Genomic DNA, 20,753 nt, shown 5'->3' with positions numbered 1-20,753 from the left:
CAGGGAACTGCTATTGCTACTGCTACTGTAAAAACATGAAGTTGACATAGAAATCAGAACACAAACTCAGAGAGCACTCTTGCTGTTGCTCCTGGCTGGGCTTTAGAAATTGGAAGGATGACAGCTCAAGAAGCAGGTGCCCTGGGAGTGTGAGCTGCAGTTTCTGCTGTTTTACTCGAAGACTGGAACATGTGTTGTTCCCCAGTTCTCATCACACACTGCTGAGGTCATGAATTAAATTCTGTGACTGACATCCCTTTCACCTTTCTTGTGAAATAAACTTATCACTTTTGATTACTTACATGAGTCAGATAAACAACACTGGGCATACTAAGCTGTTTTCAGTATCAATGCTCTCCACCTACCAGAAGTATTTACATGCTGTACAACAACCTGCTGTTATAAATAAATGACCCAAAGTCTTTAATATCTGAATTGTCTTTGCAGCTCTTATGCGGGGTGATAAGTATTGGTTCTAATGTTATACGTTGCTTATGGTACAGAAAAAGGATCTACTTCTGGCCCTTCGTAATTATATTAATTACTTTTTTCAGTGATTAATGTTCAAGAAGAAGGGTTTTCGGGATGTTACCTTTTGTAACTTTCCTAGACTGACTGTGGAAATCCAAACTTTTCAGTCTTTCATAACTGAAGGGAACAACAAAATCCGGAGGATTACTGAATAATTTCTATTATAGGAAACCAGCGGTCTAAGCCTATTATAAGTAACCAAGGTTTAACGATTCTCCCAAATGTTCCATTAATTCAGTGCAGAGTAGATGTGTTATGAACACAGTGTGTGATCGTGTAACTAAAGACTTGATTACAAGGCATACTCGCAACTGGGCCAAATTAACACAACACGGAAAATCTTAATTGTATCACGTCCTGACAGCTTGGCTTTGCAAAATTGGTGTCCTTTTCCAGTAGGCTTTTTTCAGATGTAGTTAGAATAAAATTTGTTCAAAACAAAATATAAAACCAATAAAACATAATTTTCTTTCGGTTGTAACATAAAAATCTGTATCCTCTGAAGTTTTTGCACAATTATTTCTGTCTGAATCACCTGCTGTTGCTCACAAACCTGATTTTAAATATATTGCAACTGTCTGGTGATAGATGTTACCATTTGCTGAATGTGCCACACTCCCTTCCCCCCGGCCCTCCTTTTTTTGAATAGCTAAATTACCTCCTGATTTCCCAGAACCTCATATTAATTCCCAATGAATGTTATCTGCTTTTGAAAGCAAAGCTAATCAGCAGCAAGCTTTTGAGTTTATCACTCAACATAATAAATTTTTGTTTAAAAATGATGTGGATGGTGTTTACATAATTGTTCCTGGTTATATGGTTTCATCTGATAAGGATCTAGAGATCTGAGATTCAATAACAGTCAAAATGTCAGCTAACCTACACGCGGCGCTCATTAAATCCTGGAGCGTCCATATCATGGATGCTACTACACACACATGAAATGGCAACTACCAGATGTTATTAATCTTTCCCTTTGTAATTAAAATTAAATCTATATGCTCCTAACACAGATGAGAGTACAACATGAATAAACTCATGCAACCTTTGTGGCAGGCACAGCTCTACCACGACAGAAGCAGAGCTCATTTCTCTTCACCTGCTGCTGTTGGAGAGGAGTAATTTCACTCAGGTGGTTAGCACAGTATTGCAGATCAGATGATAATCAGATCTGGCTATTTCTCCTTGTCACAACAGCTCCCATCCTGCTCTCCAATTTGTTGTACCTTAAAAATACATGTTTCAGTGGCATGATTTTCCTCTAAGCCAGGCTCTAGGCACTACCACAAGAATATTACATGGCAAACAGCACAGGCTCCTGGTGGCATATCAGGTTTGTGAGTCAAAGTATGGTTGCATACAGTCTTCCCATGGAGTAGAGGGAGCACTGCAGTGTGTGACAGTAATGGGAAAAAAATCATAGCCCAGAGACAGCCTCCTCAGTGAGAATCCAGGAGACCTTCCAGCCTCTCGGATCAGTATTTACGCCATGGCTATGTCCAGATTCCATCCTGGGGCTAGGTTCAGGCATGTACCAGATCTCTGTCTGCACTTTGGTTGCATGAAAGGAAACAGTGGTAGCAGGGAGACCATGGTACATGCTGGTCCAGTCACAGCCAAGTTGGCCAGGAGATAACTGGACCATGATAAACCTCGAGGTTTACTGCTGTACACAGTAATACTCTACTCCTTTGCAGTCACCACAACAACACGAACACTTTTAAATACTCTACCTCAAAATAACAGTAGACTTCTTCCACCTTAACAAGAGGAGAGCTTGTGACTTCTTTGCCAGCCCTTGCTTTTCAACACCCTGCTCATGTTGCAACCTTTCTGCCCTAAGACTTCAGCTGCAGCAAATTAAATGATTTTCAGAGGAACCTCCTGAAATTGAGGTGCAGACCAGGTACTTGCTAATGTTAGTGTCAACAGCCAAGACCATTCATGCACATCAGGCCTCTGATTTGTTTTCCATTATGAAAGTCTAACGGAATTCATTACACAGGTGATGCTGCTGTTCCTGCGGCTATGTTGGGAGCCCCTGTACTGCTATTCCCATTTTCCGTCCACAGGAAAGACAAAAAATTTTAAAGAAAATCCAAGCAATAACACAGATTTTAAAACTTCTCTTTCTGAACATGAGACGGTAAGACTTCAGGTAAAACTGATAACCTTGCCCTGCAGTGAAAGGCTGAATTGTTATAATTTTTTCCTAGCATTTCATTAGTCTGATCTGGCAATTCAGTCAACTTGCAGACAGAATACGCACTGCTGCAGCACCAGACCCACCAGCCCTGCTGGGCTTAGCCTCTGAATACAGCTTTAAATCAAAATATATTAGCTTTGATTTTCTATTTCTCTGTGCCATTAAACATAGAAAAAACTCTTCAAATCTTCCTCGCCAGTGACTGGCAGCATGCTTTGGTCCAGCTTTGCTACCTACACTGAATTTACAAGCCTGAAGTCTTTACGCTTACATAAACTGTTCAGTAGCCACTCTGCCATAAATCTGTACTGCAAGACACCACAATACCTGTCAGAGACAACAAGAAGCCAGATATTATGAACAAAACCGTTTTCCTATTCTCTGTTTAACAGCTGTGAACATCACCAAGATCCACACGTTGTCTTATAAGCTGAAGAGCCCAGCAACCTTTGCCTTTGCTGACACTTGTCCTTATTTTTTTCTGCAATGGAGTCAACGTCTGTAGAAAGGAAAGAATCTGCAGAATCAATCAATTTTTTACTGAATCTAAAGAAAGCAATGAAATAATTTTACTTAACAGTCAGTATCCCTCAGCAGTCTCTGTCAGTGAGGCTTATTGAATCTTGAGGCAAGGGAAAACTAAGTGAAGATAAAACACAAAATTACTTTAATAAAATAAGAGGCACTTACGCTCCCATGTGTTACAGTATTTGACCTTTTTAGTAAAACTACTATGTGAAAATAAACCGCATCACCTGCAGCCTTGGAAAACTGACACACAGTCAAAGGCAGAGTGAATATTAGAGTAGCAGAAGCAACAGATCAGAGGCTGGAGGATTACTCCAGACTACTGGAGGACAGGGAGCTCTAGATTTTCCTTTGTAAGCCTCGCACACGTACACAACCTGCACTGTTGCAAGTTTCCAGGCGTCTTCACAGTCCACCTCTGCGATATAAAGTGGAGGAAAGCAAATCCAAGTATAGAGTACAGAAAAAAACCTGAAATACTGAAAGTGTTTCTCCCCCAAACTTTGGAAAATCTTATCAAACCAGCTCTAAATTACTAGCAAAAATCATATTAATGCAAATCAGAATTATTTTATGAAAAAACCCCACAAACCCAAAAGCCAGCCAAAACCATACCCTCACCACAGTTTCTCCCTCCTCACTAGCATGGTAGCAATTTTTGCTTTTGAGACTTCTCACCTCTGCAGCCACAGACCTCACTCTAAGCACACTCTCCAGTGCCCCGTCTCCTCACCTCTCGCCCTCCTGTTCTGGTTTCCCATTCAAAGCTGTTTATCCTGACTGTCACTTCCATCTTCAGCTCACCACCATGGTTTTCATTCAGTTTTAGTCTCCCGCTCCATCTTCTAGACTCTCTGGCTCCCATTCATCCCACACAAGGCAACTTGAAGCCTGACTGTCTCACTGCCGCCAGTGAAGAAAGGCTCCGTCCTCTGAGTGCTGACTTAGACGACCTTAACCCTGCAAGAAGTTACTTCTCCTCCCTTTCAAGCCAGAGGCATCCCACAGAAAATTTTAGAGCAACCAAAGTGCAAAGCTCTGCATAGGTAAGAGGTGTCACATGGTCACCAGAGCCAGTGGTATCAGATTTATGACACTTAGAAATTAATTCCCCAAACCACTCACTCCAGCATTTTCTTGGTGTTTCACACTGTCCAGAGACTTGATTCAGAATTTCCAAGGTGGTAAATGACATTCATTCTGTAAACGCACTTACTATTTCGTGCGTAAGTTGCACAGAGCCTGTTGATCTCTGACATCATTTTTATTATACAAGGTGAACTTAAAAAGCACAGACCGCATATCTTTTTCTGGCAGAAGCATGATTCACTGTGAAACATTCATTTACAATTTCCTACGCAGCTTGATCGCTTAGTTCCCAATGAGTAGCACTTCATCCTTTTTATGTAGAGAAATGACTTCACCAACTGAAGAGTTTAAAAAAAGAACCGATTTTACCAAATCCTTCACTTTGATTAAACATCATCTTCACTGTACGACAAGCAGAGCCGTCTCCCAGGCAAACTCCACACTGGTCTTCAGTTGCATTGGAATTTATCTCATAATCACAGCCGACAGTCTAGAAGGAAAAACAGTTCCAGAATAAATGCGGCCTCCGCAACGAAATACTCAGAGCTCGTGTATCGCTGCCTTCAGTGTACTTTGCTCTTCTAATAGGGGGAAGAATCAATTTTGTGGAAAAGTACATATCCTACACAAACAAATGGTAGAGCTAGTTATATCTACGTCAAACTCACGTGTATAATATGAAGGTGAAAACCAAACAAGCAATAACCACCACCATGTCACGAAACATACAGTAGTGACCAGTTACTTGAAATGGAAACGCGCCCCCCAAATGGCCTCAACATCTAGGACTGGTCAATACATCTAGCATTTGTATCTGCTTTCTTATGTCACAGAAATATCCATGGATTCCCAGGAATACAATGGAGTAACAGAACTGAAATCTCTGTGTCTGCTTTTTGTGGCCACCAGACAGTGCAGAACTTCTACTGCAGTCAAACCTCCTGGCAAAGAGACACTCTTCAGCACGCATGAAGCTTTATACCCATGATAGCTGCTTCTCTGGCTTGCCAGCATGGGCGAATGGGTCAAGATAAAGTTCATGTGACGACTGATTTTCCAGCTCATGCTTACTACAGGGAGTAGTAATAGTTTGCCCAGACCAAAAATTCTGCGCATTAATGGCTTTAAACTTCAACAAAATCTTCAGTTGGTTTTGGGGTGGATTTTGCCTCTCTTTAAAAACTAGCAAGGCTGCAGAACACAACCTAATGTCCAACATTTAATAGTTTTTAATAGTATCTAACATATCTGGAGACCTGTGGTTTAGATGACTAGCCATAAGTCTAGTGGTATATGAAGTTTTTCTCAGCTGATTTTCCTCAAATTAAGCTTTGAAGTGTGATACTTCACAACTGCTCTAACACTCCCTTGATGTATGAAAACCTGGGTATCTCCTCTTTTAATTCTCATCTTATTTTACCTTCAGTACATCAGCTACTGTAATTTTCTGCAAGCTTCTGACAGGAAAATCCATCTATTAGACTAATCTAGGTATAAAGGCTTCTGCATTCTCTAACATTTTTCCATCGTTTTCAGCACAAGAAACACCTGAACTTTTCCTCTATGTGCCAGTGATTTAATGAGCAGCTAGAGAAGCAGCAAGAACAGAATCAAGGAAAGGCCTCAAGTTACAAATGGTGTTAAACCATGTCACTTGCGTTTTTACAGAGGATTCAAAAAAGACTCATCCATTATTACTGCCAACACTTAGCCAGCACCTTTGATACCTACTCTGAAAAACAATGGCCGTGCCAAAAGGTTCTGCAGCAGCCTCAACTTCTCTCTCCTTCCAGCCAAGGCTACTTTCAAAAAAAGGAAGGTTTTGTAATGTCTTTCACACAGACACATCTCGGCCAAGGAACACGTTTACGAGCAGTACAGCTTATTACAGAGATAAGCACAGGTTAAGAAGGTGACTAAATTTTTGCCTCCAAGCACGTAGCTATTCGACCAAGAATGCATTTAAGGAAGTATTCAAAGTACACAGACACCACTGCGATAAGTGCAGGATGTTTCTTTATCTTGCCAAGAGTTCAGATTCAATTCTTAACCTGCTATCTACAGATGCACTGCAGCTTATATTTAACATTTCCTAAGAATTTAAAGAGGTAGGTGTGTAGCTATTTTCTTAAAGAGATGCGTTCTGCAGTATATTTACTGTCCTATCAGTACATTTGATAATCATCTACAAAAAGTTAGTATACTAAGTCATTGTTCTCAGGTTTCAATTATTAGACCAGAGGTGTAACCAGCCGCTCTGGAGAGTCATGAAAGTTGAAGTTTATTTTCTATTCTATGCACATACTCACTATTAAACAGAAAGCTGGGGCAAATCTGGACGTGGAACCCTTGCACTTCATGTTTTGCTATTAAAAAATATTATTTATGAGTGTTTGGAGGCTTCTCTTTTGAACTTCTTGAAAAAAAATGGCTTGTCTTCAAATTGCATGATTTTTGCCAAATCTGCATTTTCTGGTAGAAAATGTATGTTCTTCAAAAGGTTTTTGTTCATCATTTATTTTTCATTCTTGTTTGAGTGTCTGCACCCAGAAATAATTTATCCACTTCAGGCTGTCAATCAGACATTATGAAATGAACATCACTGAGCATATTTCCCTTGCGAGTACTGAGCAGTGTAAAAATCCCCAAATGCTGAAACAAATTAGTCCTGAACTACTGCACTGGCACTAGCAAACGAATCTGGTGGCAGCACCACAGTATCATCACCTTCCTTTCTTTGAGGTGCTAATTAGTGTCTCTGCGTTGGCTGTACTCTGTGTCATCTCAGTCAGAATCAGCTCAGATCTTTCCCACCTGGCCATACATTTCCTTTAGGAACACAACCATGGCATCAAAATACGACATGGTTATGCCATGAAGGGAATCTTTTTTGTCCCTTCTAGTTACAACCACAGAAACTTGCAATTTGCTTTTTCCTCCAATATTCGAAACATAGTTTGCATCCGGCCAGACATCACAGTCTTACCTATACATGCAGCAGGGTGGGGTGCAGGGATCCCCAAAAATGAGGCACTGCAGATAACTGTGGCAGGCAGGCAATTTACTGTGTTACTGTAAATAAAGTCTTCATCTTATTCCCTAGCGCTGGGGTGCTGCTGGTGGTGCAATGAGCATCACGTCTAGCAACAGGGCCTCATCTTATGAGGCCATTAATGACCATCACAAAAGTGCATTTTCTCATGTGTCAGAATAAACAGCAGTCATTCATTGTAAGTCTATTTGCATGAATTTCCAGGCCATGTTTTACTTTTCTGCTCCAGAGAATATCATATTATTTTTGTCATCCATTAGATTAATTTCTAGATGCTTCCTCCTCCTTTGCATTTGCTTTCCTCATTCTTCAAGACAGGCAGTAGACGTATTTTCTAAAACTGCTTAAATAATGTGCCTCAAATTTCTGCCAAATTGCCTGTTAAAAGGGATCTGGAGACTAAACACACATTACAAAACAAGAAAAAAAATCAGCAGCACGTAGGCTCTTCTGCCTATGTCCTTGGGCACCCTCTGCCAGGGAAACATGCTGTGCTACAGCAACAACTGTGCCATACCATTTGCAGCACAAATTAGCATCCCTCCGTGCAGCCCACTGACATTGCCCCATTCACCAAAAACCTTTTTGATGCTCCTGAGACTAGTTTTATTTCTGGTCCCAGCACACAATGCGGAGGCAGAAATAATGACCCGAATTGCCTGGCTGCATTACTGGAAGGAGAAAAAATATCTTTTCCTGCTGCTCAGTGACTAAAGGGAAAACAGCGAGAGATTACCCTTTTGCCACTTCCAGAGGGAGAAACTTTTGTGTCAGATTGCCAGTGGGGGACAGATACAAAAAGTCTTTGCTGTCGCTGAAGGGTATGGCCTGGAGGTACTGCCTGAATGTCAAAGTTACATGGATGCTGCATTGTGCTTTTAAGCTTTTCCTTCCATTCGTCTCCCCCACTGGTCTCCAAATAAAGAAATAATGTTCATGTCATGTTGGCCATGACACTGCGTTGAATGAGGAGAAATGTGTCCTGATGTGCCTGTTTCTCTTCTAATTTGTCTAGATGGGTCTGCATCAATGTCCTGTCAGGATAGCAGTAGGAGGAGGAGATGGAAACATAGTGAGAGGTACTAAAGCTACTACAAAAAATCCGAGATGTGGAATCTGCTTTTCAGCAAGAGAAAAAAAACCCCACATTTTCCTCCCTAGTACTACACAGCTGTGTAATTCTCCAATACAAAGTTAGTCTCTCAACATAACAATTGTGAATTATCACAGAGAACGGGCCACAGATTTGCTTGACTGAAGGTCATTTAAGCCTATTAAAATTCTATGCAGGAGACAAACACTTGCTAGAAACAGCAGAGATGCCAGGTCCTCCACCCTCAGGGTGTGCACACTCTCAGTGCATACACCATGTGAGCCTTCACTTCTAGATGATGCCATGGCTTGCATTTAACCAGACTCCTCAGTCATGTATATACCAGAGCTCAACAAACATACTCTGGTGGCAGTATCTTTGCTTATTAACACTGGGGGAGCAACGGACTGCTCTACTAAGAATTAGAGTGCACTTGATGTGTTTAAATTTAAAACACAGGAAGACAGGATATGTGTGTTAAACATCTTCTAAAAAAAGGGAAAAAAAGTGATACTCAAAGGATGAGCGCAGAGGAATATGATTAAATAGCAAACTGGTCATGGTATATCTTGATGATTCTAGATTAAATTTCTGACAGATCTTGTTGACTCCCTCCACTCAAAGCTGTTCGTAAGTCAGACATCATGACACAAGGGGGTCTAAGAAGGTATCTGAAAGAAGGCCGGGCTACAATAAAAGGATTGAGAGGACTGCATCTCTCATCTCCTTATGAGCACCACCTGGAACAAAACATGGTTGCAGCTGCAGGTGTGTAGCTCTGAGATCCCCCTTTGCAGGTACTGGTTCCAGCACTGAGTGATTTAATGGCATTACACGTGATTACGGAACTCCTGGCTAGCAGGTCAAGGGAGGTGATTCTGCCCCTTTACTCTGCTGTCGTGAGACCCCACCTGGAGTACTGCGTCCAGCTCTGGAGCCCCCAGCATAGGAAGGACATGGATGTGTTGGAGCAGGTCCAGAGGAGGGCCACGAAGATGACCAGAGGGCTGGAGAACCTCTCCTGTGAGGACAGGCTGAGGAAGTTGGGGCTGTTCAGCCTGGAGAAGAGAAGGCTCCGGGGTGACCTTAGAGCAGCCTTCCAGTATCTGAAGGGAGCCTACACGAAGGATGGAGAGGGACTTTTCACTAGGGTGTGTAGTGACAGGACAAGGGGGAATGGATGTAAACTAAAAGAGGGCAGATTTAGATTAGATATTAGGAAGAAATTCTTCACCATGAGGGTGGTGAAACAGTGGAACAGGTGGCCCAGAGCAGCTGTGGATGCCCCCTCCCTGGAAGTGTTCAAGGCCAGGTTGGATGGAGATCTGAGCAACCTGGTCTAGTGGAAGATGTCCCTGCTCATGGCAGGGGAGTTCGAATCAGATGATCTTTAAGGTCCTTTCCAACACAAACCATTCTATGATTCTATGATTCTATGACAAAGCTGAGACAGGATCGAGCTATTTTATATGCCAGGCCCTCAAGTGAGTTAACAATTCTAGCCTGTCTTTGAATTGACAAGGGAAGTTCTCAAGGAATACTATACCAACACCACCTCACCAGGAAGGCTGCCTTCAACTGAGGCACAGGCAGCACTTCTAAAAAATTAGGACCTGTCTACTGGACAAATTGCAAGGACGAAGTGAATCAGTGCTACTGTCTGTCCACACTGACTTCCCACTTGAAGATGCACATTATGGCTTTGCCAAGGTGCCTAGAACAGCACCCAGTATACCACACACACCGGTAGCTAAAATGAGGCATCTCAATCCACATTTAGCCATCAAGGTAAGACCAATTTCTCTGATTGATCTGAACAAAACCATGGCAAACTGCAAAATCAGATTGAAATCAGCTGAATTTAGTAGATTAAATTCTAGTTTGAATCTGAGTCTATCTATCTTGTTTTGACATATCCACTACGAAAAGTGTGAATTTGGTTGTTAAAAAATGGTGGCTCTGCACATCAAACACATGAGTGATATGGACAGTGGATCTAGTATACAACATCTCACCATTTTAATTTTCTGCTCAATTTCAGATCTAAACAAAGTGTTATTTTAGTACTTAGAACAAATGGGAAGTGCTTTTGTGAGATACAGTACTGAAAACCAGAACAGGGCTTTAATAGACATTGCCACTAATGTTTGTGAACTCCTTTTTCACATCATTAGCAATATGTTGCTGTCGGAGTACAAGAACGATGCAGCAGACTAATTATATTAAAAGCATTTCCACCTTTATTCACCATGACCTGCAATGTATATATTGTGTTTAACTAGCTGAACTAAACTACTAGTGAATTATATGAAGATACGTGAACAAGCTTTTCCACAAGTGTTATATTGGGTACCTATTTCAGGTAAAAGCACACTGTCTTTCAGAAATGTGAGCTATCTGGGTTACCTATTCATCATTTGTCTCATTTGTTGCAGCTGCATGATTATATTGTTCACTCCATGATTCTGACTCCAATTAAACCTGTTTGTGAGAAGATGCGAAGCAGTAGTCAAGATGTGAAAAGCTGACAAAACTGTATTTATGATAGCACCAGTACCTTGGAGGAAATTCTTTAGAAAGGCTTTGAGTCCCCAGAACTATTAATGCTAAAGTATATCTGGTATCTACAAACTGCAGTTAGAATTAGCTTTCCTTTCACCTCTGATCTACTGCTTCTGATTAATGAAGTTTTGCTGTTTCTAAAATAGGTATATGTTTGAACTGTCACAGGCAAGTCTCAATACAGATATCATATGGAAACTAAAATTAATCACAGTGATCCCATTCCATTTGGGCTGGAAATCAGAAAATGAAAGTGTAACATCACAAAGACAGCCTTCTGGGTTTAGCATTTGGCCTCTTCCAAATAAAGGTCAAAAGCACTGATACGGTATACATTTACTACACCTTTCAATGTGCTAAAGATGTGTTTCCATCTGGCTTGAACTGCTCAAGGCCAGGTCAGGTCTTTCACCATCACAGTTAAAAGGCCCATCCTGGCCCTCAGCAAAGTCCAGCAGAATTTCTTCACTGTGAATTTGAGCAGAGTCTCAGTAACTCCCTTTCACGAATGTATGTCCTGCAAGGAAAGCTTAAAACAAATCTTTTATTGCTGTTCTCTGAGGCACTGGCATTCTATTAAAACAGAAAGTCTTCCGAGAGGGTATACCAATGACATATTAAAAATGTGGAGTTCCCATCATTAGAAGTCTTTAACAAAAGAAGAAAAGAACTTCTTGAAGTTCCTTCTAGTTGCATTTTTATATGGTTCAATGAGTTAGGACATAAAATCCCAAGCTCCTGACAGTAAGCTAGTGTCGTCTTCACAAGACACCAAGTCCTGTTTGTTTCCAAAGATGTTAAAAGCCAAAAAGCAATTAGGTTTCTAGGGAGTACAGGACGCAAATCCCCAGTTTGAATAAATAAACTAGTTTTAAATGCATCCCCTATCAGTAAAGTACTTGTTTTATTTACAAGAAATTCACTAAAACCAATGCTAAGACTGTGGGTGTTACAGCAGCTACAGAACACAGCTTCAAACGCCACAAACACACACACCATCCCAGAAACCTACTACCAACATGCAGAACATGCAGAGAACTTTATACTTACTGTTCAATAAACAGAACATTATTGAACCATATACTCTGTGCTTGCCTGTTACACTGTACAGCATTAATTCACAGTTGTAAAGAAGTTCTCACTGCCTCCAACTGCAAATGTCCAATCCTATTACAAGTCAGTTCAGAACCGCTACATAACGTGTAATGCTAAACTGCATTTTCATAAAAAAAAACAGAGTGGTGACACCAATTACAACTGTAAAGCTACAATCCTTTGTAAAAAAATCTCATCAGAAACAAACAGATTTTCTTATATCGAAGTTTTAAAATAACAAAAGAAGAAGAAAGGCGTTAAAAGGCACCAGAAATAATTAGCAGTCAGTCTACGGGATTCATTAAAAAGGATGGAAACAACTCTTATGTCTACTCGAAAATCTGTTTCTATAAACTTCTTTCCATGATCATTCAAAATGTGATAAAATGGAGTGCTTGGCCTTGATCCACCAAAATAATCCAACATTTTCCCATAACTTTACAAAATAAAATTGTAGAAAAAGAAACATGCAAACATACCCAATACCTTACACATGCCATTAATACAGGTATCTCGGCTGTGCCTTCCTTCAAAGCAAGGAGTACCATCAGTAACTGCATCAAGCATCTTCTCTGAAAAATGGCCGTCTATTGGGCGACAGTGGAGCTCACAGGGGTTTGCTGAAAGGAAAACAAAAGTACTTCCTCAGAAAATACTTTATCGGGACATTGAACTGCAATACGCAGGGAATGACAGCATGTCTTTACTGCACCATCCACTCACTTTCCCTGGCATTTGACAGAAATGGCCTAATTAGGAGCAGTTAGCAGACCCAGGGTCGTATTGCTAACAGAGTGACACAGGCCTGATAAATGCCACTTGTGGACTTCTAGGAAGCAGCTGGAGGCTGGTGCCCTCACGCCTCCGTGCTCTCCACTGCTGGTGCATTAACAGCCGGCTGGCTGACTCAAGCAGTAATGAGGCTGTCAACTGTGATGGAGAAAGGGATGGAAAACCAGCAAAATCAACTGTCATTAGTGGGGGGAATGGAGGAATGTGGGGGTGATATTGCCAAGGACTCTGACAAGCAACAGTTTTCCATCAGCTGATGACTGCGTTGTTTCAGAGATAATTTATAACTGCTCATTTTCAGAGATAATTTATAACTGCTCATCACTGCTGCCAGCCTCTCTCAGCACTCAAATGGTTGCTTTTGATCTTCTGCATGGCAGTAGAGGGTCATGTCACTGCTTATTTTCAGCCATCTGCTGGCACTTTATAAATTCTTTCAAACACTGGACCTTTTTCCTGCTTGGCAACTTACAAAATGGGGATAATACTGGCAGGTCTGACAGACCAAGGTTGTTCCTGGATAGATGTGCACGGAAGCAACAGGGAAGAGAAAAGCTGTAGCAAAACAATCCGTGGGTCTCTGAAACAAGACTTTCTGCAGTGGACCAGCCTTAGTCCATTCAGTTAATGGAGTAAGAGCCAAACACACAGTGCCCTGACTCACAGACACTGGCCCTTGGGAATGGCAAATTTGAAACTCAGGCATCGGAGAGTCAAAGGACACAAGTTTGATAAATAAGCTGTGTACACGGAAGATGAGTTAGAACTGAAACCAGGGTCAAAGCAAAGACAGATATAATCCCTGCCCTTATCATCCACTGTCATAATGATGAGGGACAGCAACAGAGGATCCACCTTCTGGTTTTGGTCTATTTCAAGACTCCAGTCTAGCCAGGTGCTAAAGCAATTTGTTCTTGCTCAGCAAGCTGAAATGCTTTGCTGAACAAAGTATCGGGCCTTAACACTGCCAATCAGTAAGGACTTCAAGGCACCATTACTGAGCCATTTTAATACAATCTGCTTGTGTGCTGCAGAGGTGCCTCTGTGGAGTGATAATTTCAACCCACGCCTCACAGAACCAACAAAAGCCACTCCCTTGGTCTCAGAGGGAGGGAGGGTAACTATAAATCTTCTACATCTTGGCTAATGAATTTCCTTCTCCCTCTTCCTCCTCTTTTCTTGACCTGTCTTATGTCATACAAAGAACAGAGTTTAAAATTCGAGGAATTTCTAGTAATGAGAGGAATTAAAACCTCTGGCAATGCAAATAATTTCCTACCAAAGGGTTTATTCTTTTGAAGGGAGAAATTCACTCTCATTGCTCTGGTTTGTACAGCACCAGCATGTATACAGCACCATGCAGTACACAAAAGTGACGGCAGCTCCAGCCCCGAAAGCGCTTGCAACTTAAGGACTGAATCCTTCACAGACTGAGCTTTAAAACTACAAAATCTCGTTCATGTAAACTGGATCTCTGCAGAAGTGGGATCCAATTAATAAAAAAAGGGACACTAAAGGAAATTCAAAAACTTAATAAGGAGTTTTGTGTTTTCCCTCTTGTTGGTAGAGTTAAAATGGCATCCTAGAACCGACAACAATGTTGTGCTTGTAGCTTCTGCAACAAAGATGCCTTTATAAAGGTCAATAGAGTGATCAGAGGCAGGAGACACACAGACCAAGGTTACAGAACTGGTGGAATTCAAGATGATTTGAGTCATGTTCAAGAACATCGACGGAGACAGAGCTACAGGTGAGTGTCAGGTAAGAACATAACGTTTGTAATCCTTACCAGCCCTCAGCCCCTCGGTGAAAACTGCCAGCCGTAACATCCATCAGTTGTTTCTATAAGAGCTGTCACAATAAGCGATACCAGTAATTTCACTTCTTTCTGCAGAAATATTTTTCTGGTCATACAGCTAATTTGATTACTTTAGTGCTCTAAATTTTTTTTTCACCTTGCTTGCCTTCTCAATGCACCATTTTATAAACTCAAAGCACAATACCTTATGGAAAGGAGAATCCCAGAATTTCAGCTAGTCTGTTACTTGCTCAGAGTTTATCCTGACAGACACAGACTTTGCAGAAAGTCATTTCAGTTTTTACATTGCTCGTAATGAAATATATAGAGCAGCAGTTTGATATCTGTACCTCCTCCCTAGTACTGTGTTGACATAAACAAACAAGATGATATCCAATTTCATTTCAGAAATCACTGAGCAAGAAAAAGTAGGCAGTGCTGACTGCTGACATATTCTTGTCATACCTGTAATGCTCTAAGTGCATAACTCTGAAAAAGTTTGTAGAGAAAGATAACTCCCTTACTAAGGCAAAATAAACAGTAAAAATAAATAACATGCAAACTTTCATGATTCAAAGCATGGCATTCTAAGCATGAAAGCTTTTCTAGTCTTCCTAACTGTAGTAACTCATATAGAGTTCAATCCTACATGTACCCACAGATTTTGAATTGCTTTTCTTCCTGTCAGTTTTCTGCTGAGCCCCACTGCAAATGAGAGGATATTTCTCCCTCCCCACAAACTCAATTCTATCCAGTATTTATACTCCTTCCATCATTGTTCAAGTTATTTTGTTATTTTATCTGCACAGAAGGATAGTTAGGGTACCACTGAGGAAATTATCCTACAACCATGTCAGCCATTCATTTTCTAAAATTATTTAATTATCTATTGTTATTATTTTTTTACAGCTGAGCTCAGTGACCCGACAAAGGATCAGGGCTCCATTACTCTAGGACTGTAAATAAACCATACCAGGATCAGCCACTATCCTCAAAAAGTCTAACATTTTTAAACATGAAACAGATACAGGTGTACAAAGTACTTTCATCTCCTATTTTCACATAGAGAACTGACACACAAGGAAAATCAATACAATTTCTGAAATGATGGAAGAACTCCAAAGCCAAGAATGGCATTGAATTCAGATTCACTCTCCAACAGATATTGATCCAGGGTCTCTCCTCAGGAAGTCTGGCCAGGCTGAATGAGGTCCCTTGAGGTCTGATACAGTATGGTAGACCTTCACCTCACCTCCCAGCCTCACCATTTCTCTCATTGTCCTTCTGGGACTTTCCCTTACACCAGACTTCTCCACTGCAGTCTGCAGCTGGATGTTACAGCTCCTTTGCACCAACTCCCACCGGCTTCCCTTAGACAACTGACTGCACATAAGCACAAATTCTTTTTACTCTTTGCAAAAAAAGAAAAGTAAATCATGATCAAGTTTCGTCAGCAATAAAACACTCTGCAACCACATGCTTACTACAAGCTGCCTCCAATGAGGTCTCCTTTCTGCAAGTGATAATCTTATGAGAAATAGTTTAGATAGATAGACAGATATAAAAAGATAGATATAAATATAATGCAAGAGTTTTAATTAATTAAATTTAATTTAATTTAATTTTCAGTCCTGAAAATCTAAAAAGACTAAACTGAGATCAACATAACCACTAGGGCTGCTTGGAAGGAACTCATTAAAGCATCTGGTTTGGTTTCAGTTACTTCAGCAAACTTGATTAATTAATTACGAGACTTTAACAAAAAGGCTGTCATCTTAGTAACTTTTAGGCCAAAATATACAGAAATTCTTGCAATCCAGCATGAAATACTAGATCCAATCTCTGAACACTCACTAATGACCACGTTCATACAATGATTGTCCAGAAAAAGCATACTGAATTCCCATTTAAACAGAGCAAATTCCTGCCTGCGTAAAGCCTACAGGATTTTACCCATCCTTCCACATCAAAGTAGGATCAAAGCCACTTAGACTGCTCCTGCTTAGACTGTATTTATATCTGTAATGATAATATTTATTCCTCAAACCCTCTAGGAAACCCACTCTAATGTTTAACTGCCCACATGGCAATTAGGATTTCTCAGTGTGTAATCTAAAGTTCCCTTGTGCTGTTTTGGCTGTTTCTGCTTGTCCTACCTTTCATGGACATGAGGAACTGCTGGATCCATCTCTCTCTGTGGATTCCTGTACTGTTTGAGTGGAGGGGACAGCAAGTTGCAGTATGAAGTACAGTGACAGAAAACTTGATGCCAAATCCAAGTTTGAAAGCAGAAGAGCTACATTCAAACTGAGGTGGTAAGACCACTGGGTCCTGCTTTTCAAAGCTAGTTAACACGGATACAGAACTGCTTGGATCTCAACAGCTTCTTCCACACCCAAACCCAGCACTGCTTGGAGCCATGCAGTCTTGCTAGGTTTTATCCCTACTAGCTCAGGGATCTGTATGCTAAGTATCCTTCAAAAAGCTCTTCGAAGTAGTTGGCATTTAACTGACTCCACCTTCTCTTTTATAGAGCAAAACTTGTTTTTCTCAACCTTTCCCATCAACTACATTTTTCAAATCATTTGACTTCCATGTTGCTCTCCTGTAAACCTCCTCCAGTTTGGCTGCATCCTTCTGGTAGTGCGTTGTTCCTAGCTGGACATAAAATTTTAGTTGAGGTGCCACCAACATTTAGCAGCCCAGAAAAATTACATCCTGTTTTCATCTGTATCTTGCACCAAGATTATGCTGCTGATCTGAATAGAGACAAGCTCAATTCTTGCACACATAGAAGACACCCACATGTAGTGGAAGCCCAAGCCACAGCACTCCCATAAGTGCCCAGGGACTCATTTCTAATGAGAATGGGAGTGAGGAAGCAAGTCAACAAAACTGAATAAAAATCCTAAAATTCAGGCATGTGATTTTTTTCCCCTATGCATATTACAATGGAGTTCAGATTCACCAAGTGTAAACAGAACAACCTAAAGATAACTAGAAAGGAATATATTCCCTTCCCGCTTTAGATTTGTTTCCATTATAGATGATTCCCATGAGTTCCAGCTTAACCTGACTGAGAAGGGTGTTTAATGTGTCTGTCAGCAGAAGGTAAGCCTTCAGTATTTTCTCCTACTTCACAAGAAAGAAGAAAGGTGGGCCTCTTCTCTTCAAACCCTCACTTCTGAGAGAATTCAGAACTGGATGAGAAAATCCAAACCAAAGAAAACTAGAAAAGACAATTACCAAACATTGACAAAAGGGGGAAAACCAGGCTAAGGTGAACCTACTTTATCACTTTAACCAGGCTTGGAACTCCAAAAAAAAGTTCAATATCAAAGCAGTGGCAGCAGAAACATTATCTCACACTGTTAGCTCAGCCCCTGTGACTGTATCAGTACAGATCTTACTTTATACACAGACATGTTTTGGAAGAAATACGAAATTTAAAACACTTTAGCAACATCACCCCTATCTGCCAGTATATGAGATGATCCTGGCACTGACTAAGAAAAGAAAGGAATTTATATGATTCAATGTAGGACTCGTACTTACTACATGGAAGTTAAGCCATGCAAAGCTATCAGATTCAGATAAATCTAATTTGTCAAATGGTATGATATAAATACACATGGAGTCAGCCTGATGGCAAGAGAAGTAGGTTAGCACCACAGTCTGACTAAAGCGTCAAAGCAAGGGGCCTGAGTCATGAGAAAAATTGAGAAAATATCCTGGTCAGAGCTGCTGGATGCTTTAGCCACCCTCAAACTTGGAAGTTCCCTCTATTTTAAGATGCCCATGGACACTCACACATCCAGCTTGAGAACAGGGGTTTCTGTGCTCCAGGGCAAATCCACAATAGGACTATGCAAGTTCCTCAACACGCCCAAACTCTTCTAAAACAGAAGTGAAAAATCTCAATTGGAACCTTAAATAAAGTTAGACTAGTTAATGACAAGATGTCATTCACTGCTTTTCTGCCAGGCTGCTTGTTAAAGTTGCTTCTTGCATCTCACCTTATATTAAATTATAAGCTACTCAAAACCGAGTCACAGAATCCCAGAATCACAGAATGTTAGGGGTTAGTTGCTTAGTCCAACCCCCCTGCCGACGCAGGGTCACCTACTGCAGGCTGCACAGGACCTTGTCCAGGCAGGTCTTGAATATCTCCACAGAAGGAGAATCCACAACCTCCCTGGGCAGTCTGTGCCAGTGCTCTGTCACCCTCAGAGGGAAGAAGTTCTTCCTCATGTTCAAACAGAACTTCCTGTGCTTCAGTTTGTGCCCATTGCCCCTTGTCCTGTCGCTGGGCACCACTGGAAAGAGTCTGGCTTCATCCTCCTGATACCCACCCTTGAGATTTTTATAAGCATTTATAAGGTCCCCTCTCAGCCTTTTCTTCTTCAGGCTGAACTAGCCCAGCTCCCTCAGCCTTTCCACGTAGGAGAGGTGCGCCAGTCCCCTCATCATCCTTGTAGCCCTCCGCTGGACTCTCTCCAGTGGCTTCTCGTCTTTCTTGAACTGGGGAGCCCAGAACTGGTTGCAGTGCTCCAGATGAGGCCTCACTACGGCAGAGTAGAGGGGGAGGAGAACCTCCCTCGACCTGCTGGCCACACTCTGCTTAATGCACCCCAGGATCCCACTGGCCTTCTTGGCAACCAGGGCACACTTGTCATCCACCAGGACACAACATGGTCAACTTGTCATCCACCAGGACACAAAAGAGTCTTTGTCCTCTTGTGAAGGTACAATTTACACATCAGAAAAGGACATTACAACAGTGGTTAATTATGTGACATTCATTAGAACTGGCTTATGTAACCTATGACACTAAGGCCAGGAGAGAGAATTGTGACCATCTAGATCATTTACTGTTCTTCCAGCAGGATGAAGGAACACAGAATGCCTAAAATGTCACAAAATGTCTAGCTCAGGGTTTCATCTCCTCACTTACATGCTTCCACACTTTTACACTCACTCAGGGTTTGGGAAAGCTTCATTATATTTTCTTTTCCCATTACATCCCATGTGCAGCACGAGAGGTTTTAAAATGCCCAATAATAAAACACAAGCTGTATTGGGTTTGCGTGGCAAGGTGTTAGCTGCTGGGGGGCTAGAGGAGTGGCTTCTGTGAGAAGATGCTAGAAGCTTGCTCTATATCCGAGACAGACAATGCCACCATCTTCAAGACAGACCCACTGATGGCCAAGGACAAGCCTATCAGCAACTGTGGTAGCACCTCTGGGATAACGTAGATAATCACAGAATCATAGAATCCTAGAATGGTAAAGGTTGGAAGGGACGTTAAAGATCATCTCATTCCAACCCCCCTGCCATGGGCAGGGACATCTTCCACCAGACCAGGTTGCTCAAAGCCCCATCCAACCTGGCCTTGAACACTACCAGGGAGTGGGCAACCACAGCTTCTCTGGGCAGCCTGTGCCAGGGCCTCACCGCCCTCATGGTGAAGAACTTTCTTCTTCTATCTAATGAAAATCTACCCTCTTTCAGTTTGAAGCTATTACCTGTTGTCCTATCACTACAGGCCCTTGTCAAAAGTCCCTCTGCAGCTTTCTCACAGGCCCCTTCAGGGACTGGAAGACTGCTATAAGGTCTCCCCGGAGCCTTCTCTTCTCCAGGCTGAACAGCCCCAACTCTCTCAGCCTTTCCTCACACCAGAGGTGTTCCAGCCCTTGCATCATTTTTGTGGCCTCCTCTGGCCCCACTCCCACAGCTCCCTGTCTGTCCTGTGCTGAGGGCTCCAGAGCTGGATGCAGGACTCCAGGTGGGCTCCCACCAGAGTGGAGCAGAGGGGCAGAATCCCCTCCCTTTACTTGCTGGCCACGCTGCTTTTGATGCAGCCCAGGATATGGTTGGCCTTCTGGGTTGCAAGCGCACATTGCCAGGCTATGTTGAGGTTCTCATCCACCAGTACCCCCAAGTCCTTCTCCTCACAGCTGCTCTCAAGTCATTCTCTGCTCAGACTGTATTTGTGCTTGGGATTGAC

General features: G+C 41.8%; 1 protein-coding gene across 4 annotated transcripts in view; it reads right to left on the bottom strand.

Annotated features, from left to right (window-relative positions):
* The window catches only part of ADAMTS12 (ADAM metallopeptidase with thrombospondin type 1 motif 12), a 170,386-nt gene that overhangs the window by 42,222 nt on the left and 107,411 nt on the right, over positions 1 to 20,753 (bottom strand). For all 4 annotated transcript variants that reach the window (XR_012761860.1, XM_075410653.1, XM_075410656.1 and 1 more), the window contains 2 exons: positions 12,643 to 12,776; positions 4,724 to 4,844 (listed from right to left, as the gene is read on the bottom strand). Coding sequence is in view for 3 of the 4 variants with exons in the window: in XM_075410653.1 (XP_075266768.1) it covers positions 4,724 to 4,844; positions 12,643 to 12,776 (255 nt within the window). In the remaining variant the exon portion in view is untranslated. The remainder of the gene's footprint in view (positions 1 to 4,723; positions 4,845 to 12,642; positions 12,777 to 20,753) is intronic.

Source organism: Opisthocomus hoazin, chromosome Z (genome assembly GCF_030867145.1).
Source record: "Opisthocomus hoazin isolate bOpiHoa1 chromosome Z, bOpiHoa1.hap1, whole genome shotgun sequence".
Taxonomy (NCBI): Eukaryota; Metazoa; Chordata; class Aves; order Opisthocomiformes; family Opisthocomidae; genus Opisthocomus; species Opisthocomus hoazin.
This window is presented reverse-complemented; position numbering and strand designations above follow the sequence as displayed.